A 20,147-nucleotide genomic window follows, 5' to 3' on the forward strand; every position below is an offset into this window, starting at 1 on the left:
TTTCATTGTCCTAACTTACCTGGAAGTGCCTAAAGTAGCAAAACCGGGACAGACCAGCAGAATCTGCGATCGCTACATGTCACTTGGTTAACACCAAGTGCCATAAAAAAAAATTATTTAAATCTTTAAATTATTTAACTTATGAAAGAACGAAGAAACAAAAAAAGTTGTTTTTAAACAACCTGTCCCCCTCCAATGACACTGGATCCAGTCGGGATTTAAAATGAGAGATCTGAGTTACGAGCTCCTTTTAAATATGAAATTTTATTAAGATCCGATCACTCCTTGGTAAGTTAAAAATACCTCATTTTTTCTAATTTTTTAGAATCAACCGTCCCCCCAACTCCCCCAAAGAGAGCGGATCCGTTCCGGTTATGTCAATCACGTATCTAGGACTTGTGCTTATTTTTCCCACCAAGTCTAATCCCGATCCCTCCACTCTAAGCGTTTTCCAAGATTTTAGGCTCGCCCCCAACTCCCCCCAATGTCACCGGATCCGATCAGGATGTAGAAAAGAGCTCTGAGACACGATGTCCTTCCAAACAGCAAATTTCATTAAGATCTGATCACCCGTTTGTAAAAGTACCTCAATTTTTCTAATTTTTCCGATTTAACCGTCCCCCCACTCCCCCTAAGATGGTCGAATAGGGGAAACGACAATTTCAAATTTAACCTGGTCTGGTTCCTGATACGCCTGCCAAATTTCATCGTCCTAGCCTACCTGGAAGTGCCTAAAGTAGCAAAACCGGGACAGACAGACCGACAGAATTTGCGATCGCTATATGTCACTTGGTAGATACGAAGTGCCATAATTAACACACCCAAAAAAACTACAACTAAACACACGAAAAGAAAAACGTGAGCCTATAATAGTCTATTATAATCTGCATTGTTCTTATTACTATTTTTTTTCGTGTGTTTAGTTTTAGCTTTTTTTTTTATTTTTGAAAAGAGCCAAGAGCTCATATGGTATGAGCTCTAGCAAAATTCTAAGAATCAATAGATTGCTTTAAAAGGAAAAACAGAGGCTTAATGCCGGTCGGGATTTAAAATAAGAGCTCTGAGTCACGAGGTCCTTCTAAATATCAAAATTCATTAAGATCCGATCACCCACTCATAAGTTAAAAATACCTCAATTTTATTAATTTTTCCTCTCCCTTCAGCCCCTCAGATGGTCTAATCGGGAAAAGCGCTTTTATCAAGTGAATTTTTACCGCTCCCTGACACGCCTACCAATTTTCATCGTCCTAGCACGTCCAGAAGGACAAAACTCGCCAAAGCACTGAACCCCACCCCCTAAATCCTTCAAAGAGAGCGGATCCAGTCCAGTTATATCAATCACGTATCTACCACATTTATAAGCGTTTTCCAAGATTTTCGATTTCCCCCTCCAACCCTCCCCAGTGTCAACAGATCTGGTCGGGATTTGAAATAAGAGCTCTGAGACATGAGTTCCTTCTAAATATCAAATTTCATTAAGATTCGGTCACCTGTTCTAAAGTTAAAAATACCTCTATTTTTCTAATTTTACCAAATTAACAACCCCCAGTATTGAAAAGATTGGGAACACAACAATACTTTTGTCAGGTCGTAACGATGGAATTCATCGCCAAGGAGTAGGATTTATTCTTTCGAAGAAAGCCAAGAAATCAGTTATCTCCAAAACTCCAATCCCGAAAGTATCATTGCTTTCCGACTAAAAGGTTCGACTGCGAACCTTAGAATGAGCCAGGTTTATGCGCCGGACTCTTCTCGTAGTGATGAAGACTCCGGGGAATTTTACAGCCAACTCTAAAGCCTCACAGACTCCGTTCCAAAAAAAGACAATTCTCGTCATTGGAGACTTTAATGCAGCAGTGGGTTCGAATTCCGTCGGTAATGAAAACGTCATGGGAAAATTTGGATATGGCACCAGAAACATAAGAGGCGAGCGCCTTCTGGAATACTGCCGGGACAAGAAGCCAGTAGTGGCCGACACTCTTTTCAAACACAGAGAGCGACGAAAAGTCACATGGAGATCACCTGATGGTACCACTAAAAACTGCATCCACTAAAAATGCTGTTACCACTAAAAAACTGGTACCACTAAAAAATACATTTTTTTTCTTGCCTTCCCCACAAAACAAAAATCCTGGTCATCTCCTTGGTTTCTTTGTTGTTTGTTTTATAGATTGAAACAACTCCACTTCATGGCATACCTCCCTAAAAATGTGTTCATTTACCTAATTGTCTTAACTTCATTTATTTTCTGCATCCAGGAAACCATAATTATTACTGTGAAATTGCATAACATCAAGCGAATTAAATAAACTACCTACAAATATTTCTTACTTTTTTAAAAAGTAGTCAACGTGTTGCTGTATCTTTGGCTTTTTTATTCTTAATATATCAGCTCTTCTTCTAAGAACCAAGTGACCTTGAATTGGGGTATACCCTATATAATAAAAAAATAAGATTTCGTTCCCAAAAAATGGCTATCATGGGTCCATATGGGTCAAATTTGCACTTAAATTTCAAAACAAACATAGAAAAAACAATATGGTAAAATTGGTCAGTAAAAAAAGATAGATAAGAAACGATGTGGTATATACAATATGACAGGGCCACAGACGGTAGTAGCAGCTTTTTTTATATTGAACAGGACAGGAAGTCGTATTTTAAATAAGTACATACGATATGGCAGGGACATAGACGGTAATAGTAGCTCTTTTTATATTGAACAGGACAGGAAGTCGTATTTTAAACAAGTACATACGATATGGCAGGGCTACAGACGGTAGTAGTAGCTTTTTTGTATATGGAACAGGACAGAAAGGCGTATTTTTAATAGGCATATACGATATGGCTGGGCCACAGACGGTAGCAGTAGCTTTTTTTTTATTGAACAGGAGAGGTTGAGTTCATATTTTAGTATTTCAAGCCGTTCTTGCAAAAGAACAGTTTAATTTGATCCAACCTTTGAATTTTGACACCAAAATCAGCTTGGTTTTTGACTTCTGAGCAGTTCATTCAGCAGCCTCTAAATAGTTCTATGCAACTTAAAGGCTGAAACATTTAAATTTTTTGCAGTTTTTTTTTGCTTAAATATATATAAAAAAAAATACTCAATGATTCGAAACTTATATCTCTCCCCTTTAGAAACCAAAATATGAATCACACTTATTCTATTTCAATTTATCTTTTTTTCCCCTACATTTTTTAGTACTCTGTTTTCCTGTATAGGCTATACACTTGCCTCAGGGTTCTTTTTTACCTTTTACATATAGTTTTTTCCATTTTACTTGTTTTTTACATTCTTACTCAAAAAGTGAAGTTCATAAATTTTTAGTAATTTTTTCCCACTAAAAATGTATCTGCTTATTTACTTCAAAAATATATAAATTCCCTAAAGCCTTGGATACAAAGTAAAGGAGCAGCACAAATTTTTGTTTTTTACCGTTGATTCCTTTTATCCTTAACTCTGATAATGGGTTTTGGACTAGCTTCGTGATCCATTGTCGAAACAGATTCTGTTCCACCTTGTAAACAAATCTGTTCATCTTCAACTGTAGGCTGCAGTCCAGTATTATCTGAAATACGATTAAGGCTCTATAAACACTATTCTCCAGTCCTCAATATTTTACCTGGGTCATGAATTGGACTCTTATTGGCCCTAAGCAATGTAAAATTTATGGCGCCCTACATTTACAAAGCACACAAATATGAACAACAACAAATTACAGATTTATTTTTATCATCCTGATCCTAAGGGAGGGGGAGGTTAGTCTTCTTGGCTAAGGGTCTGCCATTGGCCACCATTCTTCTTCTTTTTCAGAGGAGGGTTCTTAAAATCAAGCTTAGGTTGCCCCCCTCCTAAGATTTGGAAAATACCCTTTCTGTCGTTTCTGCTGACAAAATCTTAGCATTTAATAATAATAATAATAAAAAAAAACACATCAAAATCGATTCCCCTAGACACATCTCCCCAGCTTTTTAAAAATAATCACCCTTACCCATCTTCCCCACATTTTCGTGAATTAACACCCTTGGTAGGGGTTAAAAGAATTTAAAAATCTTGGGAAAAAAAAGAAACTGTACAAATAGAGTGTTCAAAATTGGTAAAATAGACTATACACAGTGAGTGTTAAAAGGGGAGTTGGGAGGAAAGAGTAGAGAATTGATGAATATTATCACCAGAAGTTGACTTAAACACAAGGAGTTACTTTGAAGAAGCATGTATTATTACTGAAATTATTCTAAAAAGTACTCTTTCTTAAACAGAGCATTCAAGTCCCAAAAGATATTGAAAGTAAAATCTGATTGTTTTAATTGGTTAAGTGGGAAATTTCAGAACCGTATACAATAAAAAAATAATAAGAAGAAAGACTGAAAATTAAGTTTTCGACAATTAAATACCTTCATTTGCAGTTATGCAGTTTTAAGAAATGTAAGAAGACAATCAGCCAAAAAAGAGCTAAAAACAAATGGCACCAAACAGCTTAACAAAGTTTAGCTTTCCTTTGAAGGTGTAGCTGTCTTTGGGTAGCAGAAGATTATCAATGTTTGTATTTTAATGAACAAAAAGCATTGTCAAATTTCACAAACTAGTCATGTCTATTTATTTTCACATTTTAATGTGGCAATGCTGACTAAACTTTAGTTGTGCCCTAAAAACCTGAAAACTTTGAAACAAACCACGAAAAATGTTTAAAATTGTGGTTTTCAGGCAGAAAAAAAAACTAAAATAAGTACTGGAGGGGGAGGGGCAAAATATTTTTAATGGCCTTGTAACTTTAACCATACTTTTCTTGTTACAATAGTCATAACAAAGGAAGAAATCTTGAGAAAAGAATAGGTTTATAGCCAGTATAAAGAAATAGAAAAGAAGCAATCACACAAATATTTTACCTGCATCCGACTAGGCACTTTATTGCCGAGGGGAAAAAAGTCTAAATATAACACTTAAAATAGAAAGGTAAAAATCTAATATTAAAGAATAGTATAAATAAAATTACCTGACCAGAACAAATAAAATGAATTGAAAATAAACTTAATTATTCTGTTGAGGTCCTGGGGTGGTGCAGTGAGTTTGATCTGAGCTTGGTAAAACAGGACCCAAGGTTGGAACCCAGCCGTAGCAACACACTCCAGGGCCCCGACAAAGACCTTAGCAGTCAAGAAGCATTATTAATATGACGCAGTACAATAAAAATATTCTGTAGAGAAACAATTCTTTTATTGGCATCCTTTTGTGGTTTTTGCACATTATCTAGTTTGAACTTGTTGGATTTGACTCCAGTTTCCTTGTGAAAAACACAAGTCTTAATGCCTTAAACCTTACTGACACTATAACAAAAGAAAACTTAAGATGGGCAGATCATACTTCATGATGAACAATTATAGGTTATAATATGGTTCTTTTTGAGAATCCACTTAGGGCCAAACAAAATCAGGATGTTGCCGAATGGAGTCAGACAAAATCCCAAGAGACAATTTAAAAATAAGACTGTACCTTTATGGGAGGAGTAAAGGGTGGAGCTTTGAATAGATTAGTATAAAGGAAGAATGTGCAGTTGTGTTGGCCTCAGGCAGCTTAGTGCTACAGTGAAATGCTACTGTTAGCAGTAGTATCATCTAAAAACATGCTACACAGAACCCAAACACTGAAAGTATACATATTACATGGTAGCCCTATCCATGAAAACTTACTATTCCAACAAGCAATTTGAAGTCCAAGGGCAATCTAATTACTATGATTTAAAAATACTGCCATATCAGTGGACTTTTGCTACAAATTTTTCTTTGAGATCAAGTAAAAAAAAAAAAAATCAGCTTTCATACTGGTTTTCATAAGTTCTTTTGAATCCATACCACACTAAAACTAAAAATTGACTGCAAAGATGCTGCACAACTTGTGTGTAATAGGTATTGGATTTGGTGAAGAAAGGTTCTTCACAAGCAAAACCCTTCATCTGGAATGTTCCTGTGTTTCCAAACTCATATTTCTATGCCTATTCCTAGGATCCAATAAACTTCCCTTCTTAAAAAAAAAGCATAAATTTGGTGGAAAGAAGAATGTAAAAAAGCTGTAAAAACAAAAAAGAAGGCCAGGAACCAATTTCAAGAAATGCTTTTGTTATTAAGCAAGGCTGAAGCATTGGTGAAGAAAACAGTACTGAGAGCAAAGCAATTGACATGGAAGAACTTTTCCTCAGAAATTGACTCAAATGTTCCCTCAAGCAAGATACACAGTTTCATAAACAAAATGGCAAAAAGTAATAGGAAAAGCAGTAAGACGATCCCAGGTTTATCTGTTAATGGAATTAATGTTCTAACAGACAAGAATAAAGTATATACATTTGCCGTTAGTTTTAAGAAAGACGTGATAATTAACAATCTCACAAACCCAAGTATTTATAAACAGCATAACAAAGCTACATATAAGGAAGACCTAATTCTCCCATTCACCCTATCAGAATTAAGATGATGTCCTAAGTGAAGCAAATATACTCGGAGCTCCAGAAGATGAAGTCTGTTACAAATGGGTGGCAGAGAGTGGTAATGTTTTTCAAATGATGTTTCTTCAGGTTCAGACCTTCTCTTGAGTGTGAATATCAAGCTTGGTATCCGGGTTTGACAAATTATCAATCAGATAGACTTGAGATGATACAAAAAAGAGCTGTAAAACTATACTTAGACAGAACTACTCAACATATGATGATGCATTAAAATAACTCCACTGGAATTCACTTGATAGTTGTAGACATGAGTTGACATATCAATTTGGACTAAATTGTTTGAATTCCCTAGCTCATTGTGGTCTACTACCTAACCTTGAGAGACACCCTACTGAAGGACCAGTCAATAGACTCTGACAAATAAAAAATAATTGTCCACAGTTAATGACTTACCCAGTCTCTAGTACCAAGAGATATTGCAAATCATTTGTCTCTTACTTACTCGGTATTTTAATAAAATTAAATACATTTCATATTCCATATATATTTTTACATATTTATTTATATATATATATTTACATATTATATTTTCATGTGACAAATATTTAATGTTTGATGCAGTTTATCTCAGGTATTTGAATGTGAGTGTTTTTGAATATACCAACCATTTATATATTTAATTATTCTGAAATATTCTATATAAATGGTCCCTATTTTTATTGTGAAATTAGATTAACTTGACCTATATTAATTTTTTTATGACTCATTTTAATTTATTGACCTAGAAGCAGCACTTTCTGCCATTAATTTTTTTTCTTGTTGTGGTTTTATTTGTTTTCAGTCTTTTTTTGTGTCATGGCATGCTCATGGTAGCTCCAGCTAAAGCATTGAATAAAATATATTCTGTTCTACTAAACATGGTAATAAAGTTGGCAATGGGTCTCCCAAATCATACACCAAATTATAAACTTCGAGTTCTTTCTGGAATGCCTAACTTACAAGACAGGAGAAATATGTTGACTGTAAAATACTTCACATAGATCCAAGCAATAGGCTATAATCATCCAGTTTTTGAAAAAAAAAACTTTTGCCTCTAGTCCTTTGGAAAAAGCAGATACCCATAGTAGGTCTTGGGTGCTCTTTAATGATCAAGTTTTGACATGGAGAGATGAGGTCATCCAATTTAACCATATTCAATAGCCCCCCAAATGGAAGTTTGCACCAGTTAAAACTTGCTTGGAGCTTATTCCAGACAAAAAGTCAAGTTATCTTCGTAGTCAAGTGCAAGCTACTTTCAAGCAAAAAATCACAACCTGCTTCAGGAATTTCACCCAAATATTTACAGATGGGTCACTGAAAGGTGGCAGGGCAGCAGCAGATGCTGTGATTCCTGAATATTGCTTAAATATATCCACCAGGCTCCCAAATGAAATATCCATAATTATGGCTGAGCCAAAAACTATATTTGAAGCTCTAAATGCCATTAATAAAAAGCCTCCTGAATCTAAGAAAGTGACATTGTTCTCAGACTCTAAGTCTGCCTTACAGCTCATGAGCCAAGTCCATAGGTCAGTAATAGACTCTGATGTAGCAAGTTTCAGGAAATCAATATGGAGTATTCAAAAAAGAAATATCAAGCTTTATTTACAGCATGTGCCAAGTCACCAAGGTATTAAACATAACAAGGTCGGCGATTTACTTACAAATAAAACAACAGACATCCACATTGACCAAACATTAAAATGAAAAACTCTACATGACACAATTCAGAGAAGAATTCCCAAGAAGAATCTACCACAGCTAGTACTCAGTTTTTCATCATGTGAAGAAAATTCTCTATACTTCCGAATTCAAAGTGATACATTGATCCTGAGGAAAGAAGAACACGACTAGAAAAAAAAGAGGGGACCCAAATTGTAGATTTTGTTCTTTAGTTCCTGAGACTAAATATTGTCTCAAGATTGAAAATAAAGCCTGACACAAGTGAACTGCTTAACATCAAGCTGCCAGGAAATGAGGAAAGAATATGGGAGGTAATTCGTTTTCTGAAGTGGAATGACATAATTTAGCATGGTTGACATGACCCTGAAACCTGCTTCAGTTTGGCTAAGTGCAAGTATAATTGGAAAGAGGAATACGAACATTTGTATGAATATGAACATTTATATTGAGACAAATGATTTGACATGACCATGAAACCTGCTTCAGTTTGGCTAAGTGGAAGTATAATTGGAAAGAGGAATATGAACATTTGAAGGAAATAAACTAGCAGAAAATTTTTGAAGTCAAAAGGAGACTGTTTTTAGACTCAAAGTGCTGTTTTTTTCGAAGAGGAAGAAGAAGTAAAACTGCACCAAAATATCTTATTAGGAAGATTACATTCCTCTATCTTGAGCAACAAAAATAATCACTTTTTCATATGGGATGCAATGATGTGTCTCTTTTTTTCCTTTTCCTTTTTTAATAGTCACTACAGGGGTGCTGAAACATCACAGAGAAATGTTTGAGTATTCACTTGAAAGAAAACTCCAACATCACTTTGTAAGTAATTACTATTTAATTCATTATTTAATAGGTAATGTGTAATTAATAATAAATTAATAATAATTAATAAGCAATGCTCACTTTGTAAGTAATTAAATTTTAAAAAACAAGTTTTTTCAACTGAGAGCAAGGAGCTCATTAAAACTTAAAACAAATAGAAATTATTACATATATGATGGGGGTTGCCCCCTCCTCAACACTTCACTCTTTGCACAGAATTTTATTTTTAGTACTTTTTAAAAGCTTCCTATTATTCTAATACAACCCTCATGTTTTGGAGGTCATTCTTAAAAAACTGAGACAAAATTCGTACTTTGGCATAAAGAGCAAGGTGTTGAAGAGGAAGTAATCCACCCCATATACGCAATAATTCCTGTTTGTTTTAAGTTTCAATATTGTTCCTTACTTTCAGTTGAAAAAACTTGTTTTTCTTAATTTAATCTCTGATTGTTTTTTAAATGATGCCAGGAAATTCAGCTCCACCTCCATGAAGAAATCCCCCTCCCTATGAAAAGATCCAATAGACGATTTGACCCTGGAAAAAATTTACCCTAGACAACCATTAACACTTCCATGCATAAAATTGAGTCAGCAAAGAGAACTTTGTATAGGAATTCTGGCAAATTCCTCCAGTGTAAAATTTCTTCTGAAAAGTTCACCCCCCCCAGAAATTTCCCTTCCCATGGACAATCCCTTTAGCAGAAAATTTACCCCCCTCCCCCACCCAAGAAATGTATGCATACTTCCCAATAACAGGTACAATATGTAAACAATAAACAAATTTTACAACTTTAAAAACCTTTCCCCAGAGGTTGTGGGATGTCAAATAATATCCAAAGGCATATTTATTGGGTCATTCAACTATAGTGTGTTGGACAAAATGAACAAATAAACAGGCATCCATGATCTTTCTTCTGTCAGAAAATACAAAATTTAACATTTTTTGGAATCCATGATGTTTCTTCTGGAAGAAAATAAAATATTCTACATTGTGTCCAAGTTTTTCAAGAATGACTCCTGAAACACAAGGTTTTTTTTCTCCTTGTTTACAAAGAAAACCATGTGCACAGTGAAAAAATTCAGATTGGAAAATTGCCTAAATTTTTGGGATATAGACATTATTCCTATATTCTGTGATTTTTCCCATTTTGCATAGACCTAGAGTGATCATTAAATTGTGATTTACCTTAATACATAACTCTTAACTAGCCACTGGAAGCACTATTACCCTCCAGTCAGCAAACAATGAGTGCATACCATTATATACATTAATACATTATCATTGATTATGGAAGTGCAGGTACCTGAGCTACCTGTCCTCAGCAGTTTAAGTCCACTAGGCCAACCAGAACCAAAATGGCTCTTCCTACTCACTCCCACTCTCTTCTGCACAATCAAATTCTATAAGTAAATAATCTCATTTTCAGGTGACTTCTTCATACTTTAATAATGACTAAACAATTTGTCTCTCTTTAAGATATCAGTAGATGCCTTAAATATCTTAAATCAATGTGCCAAAGCAGGTTAGAATTCAGGATAGCTGTATAAGTATTTGGAATCTTAGCCAAGGAGTAGAAACGCTTTAGAGAAATTGTCTCCTCATCAGGGCCTGGCAATCAAACAATACATGTGGATTGTTTCATCTGTTGAGAAGCAGACACAGCAGAAAGAGAAATGATGTAGCTTCCAATTAAATAACAAGCTATTTAGAAGAAGGGCACTGGATTTCAGCCAGTGATATAGCACAGTAATTAGTATAGAATAAAACAGGGATAAAATGAATTTACTGTGATTAAAATTAGATCTTTTCCTGATAATATCTCAGGAATTGAGGCCAGAGGAAGGACTAGGGATTAACATGGAAGCCTTTGATGCTAGAGAATCAGCCAATCATTATATTTGATGTCTTTATGACTTGGAACATGTTTGAAATAAATCTGATTGCCTTTAGTCTTAAGATTAAGAAGCTGTCTTCTAATATTATATAAATCCTTGTCATTGGCAATTCTGTTAATATTTTGGAGCAATAGCAATGCTGATTTGGAGTCAGAGATAAAGAGTATATTCTTTTCAATTCCCCAAGGAATTATATTCATTGCCAATTATCATATAAGTGTTGCCATACCACAACTTCAGAAAACAATGTCAGGTAGAACCAAGAAGCATTTCTTGGGCAGTCCAAAAGTGAAAAAGAACATAATTACATAGATCCCCTCCCTAGTCATCAACTTCTGTGAAGCACGCTAGTATCCATAAAAACCAAACAGCTAAGAACAAAAAAACAACAAGCAAAGCTACTAAGAACAAAAAATTTAGATCATATCTTGCCCTACACCACAAAGAAAAACATCAAGATTTTCATCAAACACACAGCCAAATATTGAAGAAAACATAACAAGAAATAGATCCTATCTCAATTTTGATCAGGAAAACTAATAGACAGCCATTTAAAAAGAAGAGATCCTAAATTTAAGAAAATTAATATTTTGGCTAACATGTTATCTTTTGCAGGTACTCCAGTTGGAAGTAGAATCATAATAAAAAAAAAGGCCCTCCACAAATATGTGCTATATGGACTTGACCTGAATCTTTCTAAAGAAGAAATTCACTTTGAGCTACTAGATGCATCAGGACGGCTAGTAGAATCAGCAACTGTAACTAGACTTCAACAAAAGAAGGATGGTGATCTAGTGGACAGTAAATCTATTCTGATAAGCAGCACAAATGGAATAAAAGTTGCTATGTATCTGTACAGCCAAAAAGTTTGGTACAAACAATCCAAAAAAAAAAACCATTCCAGTGCCCTATTTCCTGATGCATGAACATGCCAAAAATCACTACAAGCAAACGATTCCTGTATGTCCACAATGTGGAAAAACAGGTCACAGTTAACATGCTTGCTGTTAAATAAAAAGCTGATCAGTGTGGCAAAATCAGATTCTTCAAATTATACTTCTCATCCCGCCAGTATCTAAACCACGCCATCAAAAACCCTCCTAAAATTGACTTGGAGCAGCACCCCATCGAGGAATTTATCTTTCTCCCAAAGCGCCGTTTTAACTGCCAGAATTTTGGTCATATTTCTGCTACTTGCTCTAGCCCCGACCAGTTCTGTTGAAACCCTATAGAATGCGCCCTCTACAAATCAAAACGCCACACTTGCCATTCCTTCAAGTGCCCCACAATAATAAAAATCGTCAGTGAGCCAGCCTGTGTCAAAATTACGTCATGGAACATGAATGGAGGAGTCCCCAACAAACTCGCCATAATTCAAAAATATTCTGCAGACTGTTACATTATGTTTATACAAGAACGTATGCACTCTCCTCACAATATTTCTCTCCCAAAGTTCTCGCATGAACTTACTTTTTACTTTGAGCTGACAAAAATTTGGTCTTTCAGACGCCCCTCCGGTGGCTTGGCAATTATTTGCCACCCGTATATTGAAAGTAAGGTGTTATTTACACATGATCACTTCTTGGCTGTATCTTCTGGCAGTATCGCATTCTTCAACGTATATCTTCCTACAAACTACCATGATGACAAACCATAGTGAAAGTTTATGAATGCAGTTTGCAAACTAGTGAAGTGCCTGAAGTCTGTGACCCAGAGAGATTTGCATCACATAGTCATGGGGGACTTCAACTGCAACCTTCTTGACAGCAAGTGTGCCCGTAGTCAGCTTCTAAACGGCATCTTTGATGACAAACTTATCATCCTCCCAAAAGACAGTGATTACTCCTTCATTCATAATTCTGGGTCTGTTTCAAACATTGACCATACAACCTGCTCTAAGAATATTAACAGAAGTGTAACTGTTCTAAAAGATGCTGTCTTTGCTGATCACTTACCCCTACTAGCATCTCTAAGCATAAAACTAAGTAGTTGTTTTTCCTCAACAGCCTTTTTACAATCATCAATCCACCATACTTCATTGGTCTTTTTAGATTGGCATAGTGTCGGCTGATTGAAAGATCTTGGAATGGAAAGATCTTGGAATAGAATTAATTTTGAATACACTTTCCTGCAGTGTTTGACTGATTTATATCTTCCCACAGGGGACTATGGGCAATAAAATCACCATACAAAATAGTTTTTCACCCAGTTAGCTGTTTACATAAAACATCAAAAATCAGATTTCTTCTATTAGGATTGTAATTTGAACATATTTTAAGGTGTTCACCCTTTTTTAGTTGAAGAGTGACCCACCACATCTACATCATGATTATATGGTTTAATTGGCACTGCATAGTGATATAGATTATTTTTAACTAGTAAAGCAAAACCTCCACTCTTGAGGTCAGAAGACCTATTATTTTAAAACCAGGAGTGATAATCTTTTTTAGCTTATGTAGGTTTGTTCCATGTAAGCATACAACATTGTCATTATTTTTGCTTAGCCAATTTGTTAAATCTAGAAGCTTAATTGAGTTTAAGGCAATCATTTTCCATTGGAGAATTTTTAATGATTTAAGGTCCAATATTTTCTTCTAGATTTGCCATATCAATTATATCACTGTCACTTACAAAGGAGATTGTCTTCCTTTTCTCTATGTGCTTACTGCTTGCAACTAGTTTGGGTACAAGATGATTTTTTCCCTTTGCCAGCTTTCTTTAGGTTTACCAAATCTTTTCCATCTGCCTCTTCGTTTTCACTTTTTTTGGACAAAACAGGAATGGCTATTGCATTTTTCAGGAGCTGAAATTCAGCAGTTGTAGCAGCCTAAATAGTTAGGCCAAGAAGTTTTGTGATAGCTTTCCTAGTCATAATTGCCTTCACTTGCTGTGTTTCTCCACTGATTGAATCAGATGGCTAACTGTTAAATATGTTGCATTTTTTCTGACTCACTTAATTCTGAGGCTGCCTGTGGTCTGTGCTGAGAAGATTGTGTGTCTTTTTTGTGTTTATTGTGTTGATGGTAGAGGAGTAATGCCATGTATTTACTGTTTTTGGCAAGGGCCTCTGCTGCTTTTCAAATATCTATTGTCAGGTTGACTTGCACTATCTTTTAGGGAGCTTGGTTTGGAGTGACCTGGTGTTGTTGTCAGTCTTTGAAATAATCCTGACTTGGGAATTCTTGCTGCTACCACAGAGTGCAGAAGTCCCATTCGGTCTGACAGCCTTACTATAACAGCTCTTTTCTTATACAAAGGACAAATTTCTTTTGCAGGGAAGAGTGCCCATATGTTTTACAATTCTTGCAGAATGGTTCTCTTGCTGTAAGTAAGTAAAATATTTATTACCTGTATTTTTCACATGGAACAAAACGGAGTACAATGAAAAAAAAAGAGAAGAAAAACTGAGAGAAATTTAAAACACAACATGAAAAAATACATAATCAAGAACTGTAGAAATGTTTAAGCCAGGGGTGGTTCCATTTTCCCTGGAAATTAGAAATCAACCAGTTTACTGTGATACTGGGGTCTGCAATCCTGTGTTGGGATTACTGTGATACTGGGGTCTGCAATCCACAGGATTGCAGACCCCAGTATCACAGTAAACTGGTTGATTTCTAATTTCCAGGCAAAATGGAACCACCCCTGGCTTAAACATTTCTACAGTTCTTGATTATGTATTTTTCCATGTTGTGTTTTAAATTTCTCTCCATTTTTCTTCTCTTTTTTTTTCTTTTCTTTTTTTTTCATTGTACTCCGTTTTGTTCCATGTGAAAAATACAGGTAATAAATATTTTACTTACTTACAGCAAGAGAACCATTCTGCAAGAATTGTAAAACATATGGGCACTCTTCCCTGCAAAAGAAATTTGTCCTTTGTATAAGAAAAGAGCTGTTATAGTAAGGCTGTCAGACCGAATGGGACTTCTGCACTCTGTGGTAGCAGCAAGAATTCCCAAGTCAGGATTATTTCAAAGACTGACAACAACACCAGGTCACTCCAAACCAAGCTCCCTAAAAGATAGTGCAAGTCAACCTGACAATAGATATTTGAAAAGCAGCAGAGGCCCTTGCCAAAAACAGTAAATACATGGCATTACTCCTCTACCATCAACACAATAAACACAAGAAAGACACAAAATCTTCTCAGCACAGACCACAGGCAGCCTCAGAATTAAGTGAGTCAAAAAAAAATGCAACATATTTAACAGTTAGCCATCTGATTCAATCAGTGGAGAAACACAGCAAGTGAAGGCAATTATGACTAGGAAAGCTATCACAAAACTTCTTGGCCTAACTATTTAGGCTGCTACAACTGCTGAATTTCAGCTCCTGAAAAATGCAATAGCCATTCCTGTTTTGTCCAAAAAAAGTGAAAACGAAGAGGCAGATGGAAAAGATTTGGTAAACCTAAAGAAAGCTGGCAAAGGGAAAAAATCATCTTGTACCCAAACTAGTTGCAAGCAGTAAGCACATAGAGAAAAGGAAGACAATCTCCTTTGTAAGTGACAGTGATATAATTGATATGGCAAATCTAGAAGAAAATATTGGACCTTAAATCATTAAAAATTCTCCAATGGAAAATGATTGCCTTAAACTCAATTAAGCTTCTAGATTTAACAAATTGGCTAAGCAAAAATAATGACAATGTTGTATGCTTACATGGAACAAACCTACATAAGCTAAAAAAGATTATCATTCCTGGTTTTAAAATAATAGGTCTTCTGACCTCAAGAGTGGAGGTTTTGCTTTACTAGTTAAAAATAATCTATATCACTATGCAGTGCCAATTAAACCATGTAATCATGATATAGATGTGGTGGGTCACTCTTCAACTAAAAAAGGGTGAACACCTTAAAATATGTTCAAATTACAATCCCAATAGAAGAAATCTAATTTTTGATGTTTTATGTAAACAGCTAACTGGGTGAAAAACTATTTTGTATGGTGATTTTATTGCCCATAGTCCCCTGTGGGAAGATATAAATCAGTCAAACACTGCAGGAAAGTGTATTCAAAATTAATTCTATTCCAAGATCTTTCAATCAGCTGACACTATGAAAATCTAAAAAGACCAATGAAGGATGGTGGATTGATGATTGTAAAAAGGCTGTTGAGGGAAAACAACTACTTAGAAAGAGGTTTCAGAAGTATCCTAGCACAGAAAATCTTATACATCTCCATAGAGCAGAAACTAAAGTGAAAAAAGTAATCCTAAATGGAAAGAGATAAACATGGCCAAATTTTTCAAATAAACTAGATAATAATAGCCCAATGTGAAATGTCCATAGCTTCCTCAATCAAATGGCTGGAAAAAATCCAAAAGATGGTACTATACCAACATTACAGCATAACAATATTCTCCTTACCAGTAACCAACAAAAATGGAGGCCAACAACAAACATTATTTTCAACAAAATTGTTTTCAGCTTCACAACTTTACTCAATCCTAAGTTATAAGGTTTAAAAGATATGCAAATAGCCTATATTTCCTAAATTTTGAAAAAACAAACATTGATATGGCTCAGAATTCTACTCAAATAACAGGAATTGCATTTTTCAGGACTAAAGGCAGAGAAAAAGCACCTGGCAACTGAAAATTAAGGTAAAATGTTCATTTGTTCAAAATTTCAATAGGTATAGACCTATCATGTAGGCAAATTTCAGGGCCCTCTAGAGGGAAAAAGAATGGAGATGGGTACTTTAAAATACCTTCCTGGGATATACTTTGGCCTGTAGACCTATCCACAAAAGTTTCGTTTTCCTAACCTTACCCCTTTCCAAGATAGCAAGAAGTCACTAAACTAGAATTTTACCATCATTTTCCATAGTCTTATTAGTAAAAGAATATTTTGAAAACAAAAAGCAGGGATTTTTAAAAGAGCCTGAAACCCCTCAAAAATGACATCATGGCAAAATTGATGTTATTTCTGAGGGATTTCATGCTCTATTAAAAATTTGCAAATTTTTTTTGCCCAGCCCAATATCATTTTACTAGTAAGACTACAGACATTAACAGCCTAATTACCCTTTGTGAATCAGCTAGGCTATAAATGGCAGCAATCCCTTTTAGCCTATTAAGGACTTGAAATGCAATTTAACCCAAAAACATTTATTGAATTGCAAAAGAGCATAAAAAAGGCAACAGGTAGCCTAGGCAATCCTCATGTTTTAACTAGGCTATCATCCTTGCTTATTTATGTTTTGCTAACTTCAAATTTACCATTTTATTGTCCTCTGGATGGAGAAAGAGTGGAGGTCAGTGCATTGAAATATCTTCCTGAGAGATAATTGAGGGTGTGGGTATATTCCTGGATGTTCTATTCATCCAACTCAGGCACTCTCCAAGATAGCAAAAAGCCCCTAAATTAGAATTTTACCAAAATTCATTTACCTGGAGAGTGAATATTTGCCTAGTATGTTAGAAAAACTACAAATAGATTCTTACTAGCCTAGAGAAGCGCTACTTGGCGAGACAGACTTACCTGTCCTAGAACTAAAAGCATTTCTGATTCTAGTAACTCTAGCCCTGCTCCTTCTTGAACTGAGCTCATATTCAGTTTCTAAATCTTCCTGACTCACGGAGCTTGACTCCATGTTCAATAGGCAGCTTCAGATTACAAATGGCAAGCTTTTTATTCTTCTGTTTCTTCTTATAGAGTTTATAGTTTATAATCTTTCTTTCTAGGATTTGTTTACATGTTATAGCACAGGTGAGGCTTCTTTGGCGTTTTTGTCGGCAACTTTATTCCCTCCACTACCCTTAACTGTGACTAGGTATTCCCTCCACTGTGACTAGGTGTGTGTTGAAACTTTACTCAAACATTCTTTGCTTGTATATGTTTAAATGATCCCGGCTCATCTTGACATCCATGTTGAAAATCGTTTTTTAATTGCCTTCCAATCTTTGCCACATAAAACTTTTTTATGCAGAATCAGCTAAAATAAGATATAGCAGGCTTATCTTGGTTATCTTAGTTCTGGCTTATCTTGGAGCTGCAAGACACTGAAAATATTAACGGATGTCCATAGCAGTCCTCGAAGCTGGGCTGAAGTAAATCAACTCGGCTCGCTAGTAAACCAGAACCCTAACAAATGAGAATCTAATATCAATAGAAACATCAGAAGAATTTACTTTTTACGCTGATTCCAAATACATAAGATACTCATCAAAAGCTAAGGTGTTACTCATCGAAAGTCAAAGAATTTGCTTTTTGCGCCTTTTTTAGTATACAAGGTGCTCATCAAAAGCTATTAGTGTTTATTCGTCAAAAGCTACGAGCCTGAGAAAATTCGCCTGATTTTCAAAATAGAGAGGAAACGCCCCCAAAGAGTGAAGGAAACTTAATGAAAATTGTACCATTAAATTTAAAGTATCAGAGAACCTCACTATAGTGGTTCCAAACTTTGATCTTCAATACCGTGAAATTTTGTATTTTTGCCAGAACAAATATCACGTATGCGTGTTTGTTTGTTTTTTCTCCAGGTGTGATTGTCTCCAATGATGATGGAATGTCGGGAGAGGGCTCGTGATAACCAAAATCAAAAGTTTTATTGTCCTTTTTAAGTGCCCAAAAAGATTGGAAGGCAATTAAACCTTCTCTCACGCACTTTTTTTCTCCAGAATTGTGTAATCAAAATAGTACTCTTGCTAATTTGCCAGAATTTTAATACGAATTTCTTTTTATTTGTGTCACTTTCTCTTTGACAACCAATTTTGCATGTGGAGATGCTCCATAAGAAATTAACTTGGGTGAGCTTTTAGAGGGGTTGGAACAGTCTGGAGGATTTTTTCATGGGGGGACTCCATTCACGCCTGAACTCCATTCAACTTTATTCACGTTTATGACCCTCTGCAGCCTTTTTTCCATATAGATACTGGTTGATTAGTACATATTGTCTTTTGTTAGTTTGAATTTTGTTTTTCTTCGCTGTTTATCGTATTTGTTTTTGTTTATTTATTTATATTTATTTATAATACTCCGTACTTTGTGTTTTTTATACTTTACGGGTAATAAAGTTCATTCATTCATTCATTCATTATCGAGAACTACACTATTACGGAACTCGTTAGTTATTAGCCTCAACTTAAAAAGCAACAATACTAACAATGCTCTTGAGCTTATAAAAAACTAGATGCATTATATTTTGTGGGTATCATTCAAATGAGATTTTTTTTTAAATCAAATTCAAGCTTTAAAATAAAGCGGCTTTTTCCACGAACAAACTGAATTGTAAAACCGGGATCTCTAATACAAATTTACCATTCTGCCAATTATCCGGAGCATGAAAAAACTTTTCCATTGACTGTTGGGACTGGGAGCTCATAATAATGGACAATAAGACGGATATATCAAGAAAATTTTGCTGACCTATATTATCTTCACTCTCGTCCCCCTTTTGAAAATCATATACGTATGCCCCTGCCATAGAAAAAACTTGCCTCATTTCTGACTTAAGATAATAGGCTATCATAAAGAAGTGAAAATAATCATTTTTATTGAATTCTGAAAAGGTTACCAGCTTTGCCCCTCAGAGAGATTAACTGTCTTGGCTTTACTTTAATTAGGCTCTCAGGTCTTTCATCGTTGTTGTTGTCGATTATTAACGTCTCCTCTAAAAACCAGCTTCTGTCTAGACGACCTTCCTCGTTCCACACTATTCTCTTTTTTTTCTTGGTGGGGTAATCTGTAGGAAATTATTTTTTTCAATTCTTCTGATAATTTGAAACAGTATTGTCGTATTAATTCATATAAATTACCGGCATTTTTTTCCTTTTTTAAATTCTTCAAATAATTCGATACAACATTATCAAGTCAATTCATATAACATTCTTAACATTTTTTAAATATATAAAACAAATAATATGGAAAGAATACACACAACATGTATTATACATCTATTAAGTCTTTCATCACTTTGACCAGGTTTTTCACTTTTAAAAAGTTAATACAACATTAAAGTCAGTTTTCGAAATTTCCAAATTTTTTTGGTCGAATGTAATAAAAAAATTTCAGAATGGTAGCGCACAAGGTAAGGCAAATATTTCAAGCTCTTAAAGCAAGACTAGATCTGTTGATGTTACTGTTTTTAGATTGAGGACAGGTCATGTCAAAACCCGTTCAGTTTTACAAAAGGGGGGAGAGTTAGCTCGCCCTTCTTTGATATTTGTAATGAGTATGGTGATGTCAGGCATATTCTCATGAAGTGCACAAAATGTGAAGTAGCCTACAAAGAAGTTTGTTTAGAAACCAAATTAAAAAGTATTTT

At 35.1% G+C, this 20,147-nt stretch overlaps 2 protein-coding genes across 3 annotated transcripts in view; one reads left to right on the forward strand and one right to left on the reverse strand.

Moving 5' to 3' along the window:
- LOC136037717 (PRKC apoptosis WT1 regulator protein-like) overlaps positions 1 to 17,729 on the reverse strand; it is a 40,114-nt gene extending 22,385 nt beyond the window's left edge. Inside the window, exons 1-2 of the mRNA XM_065720488.1 lie at positions 17,363 to 17,729; positions 3,437 to 3,569 (exon numbers count right to left, since the gene is read on the reverse strand). Of these exons, the coding sequence (XP_065576560.1) occupies positions 3,437 to 3,569; positions 17,363 to 17,474 (245 nt within the window). The 5' untranslated portion in view covers positions 17,475 to 17,729. The remainder of the gene's footprint in view (positions 1 to 3,436; positions 3,570 to 17,362) is intronic.
- A 2,090-nt stretch (positions 17,730 to 19,819) lies between these two features.
- Positions 19,820 to 20,147, forward strand: part of LOC136037716 (4-hydroxybenzoate polyprenyltransferase, mitochondrial-like) — a 29,837-nt gene continuing 29,509 nt past the window's right edge. The window contains exon 1 of one of the 2 annotated variants that reach the window (XM_065720483.1): positions 19,820 to 19,910. The gene's annotated coding sequence lies outside the window, so the exon portion shown is untranslated. Of the gene's footprint in view, positions 19,983 to 20,147 lie in introns of both variants that reach the window. The other variant, XM_065720482.1, reaches the window with a different exon arrangement.

The sequence above is a fragment of the Artemia franciscana genome, chromosome 17, assembly GCF_032884065.1.
Source record: "Artemia franciscana chromosome 17, ASM3288406v1, whole genome shotgun sequence".
NCBI classification, from domain to species: Eukaryota; Metazoa; Arthropoda; class Branchiopoda; order Anostraca; family Artemiidae; genus Artemia; species Artemia franciscana.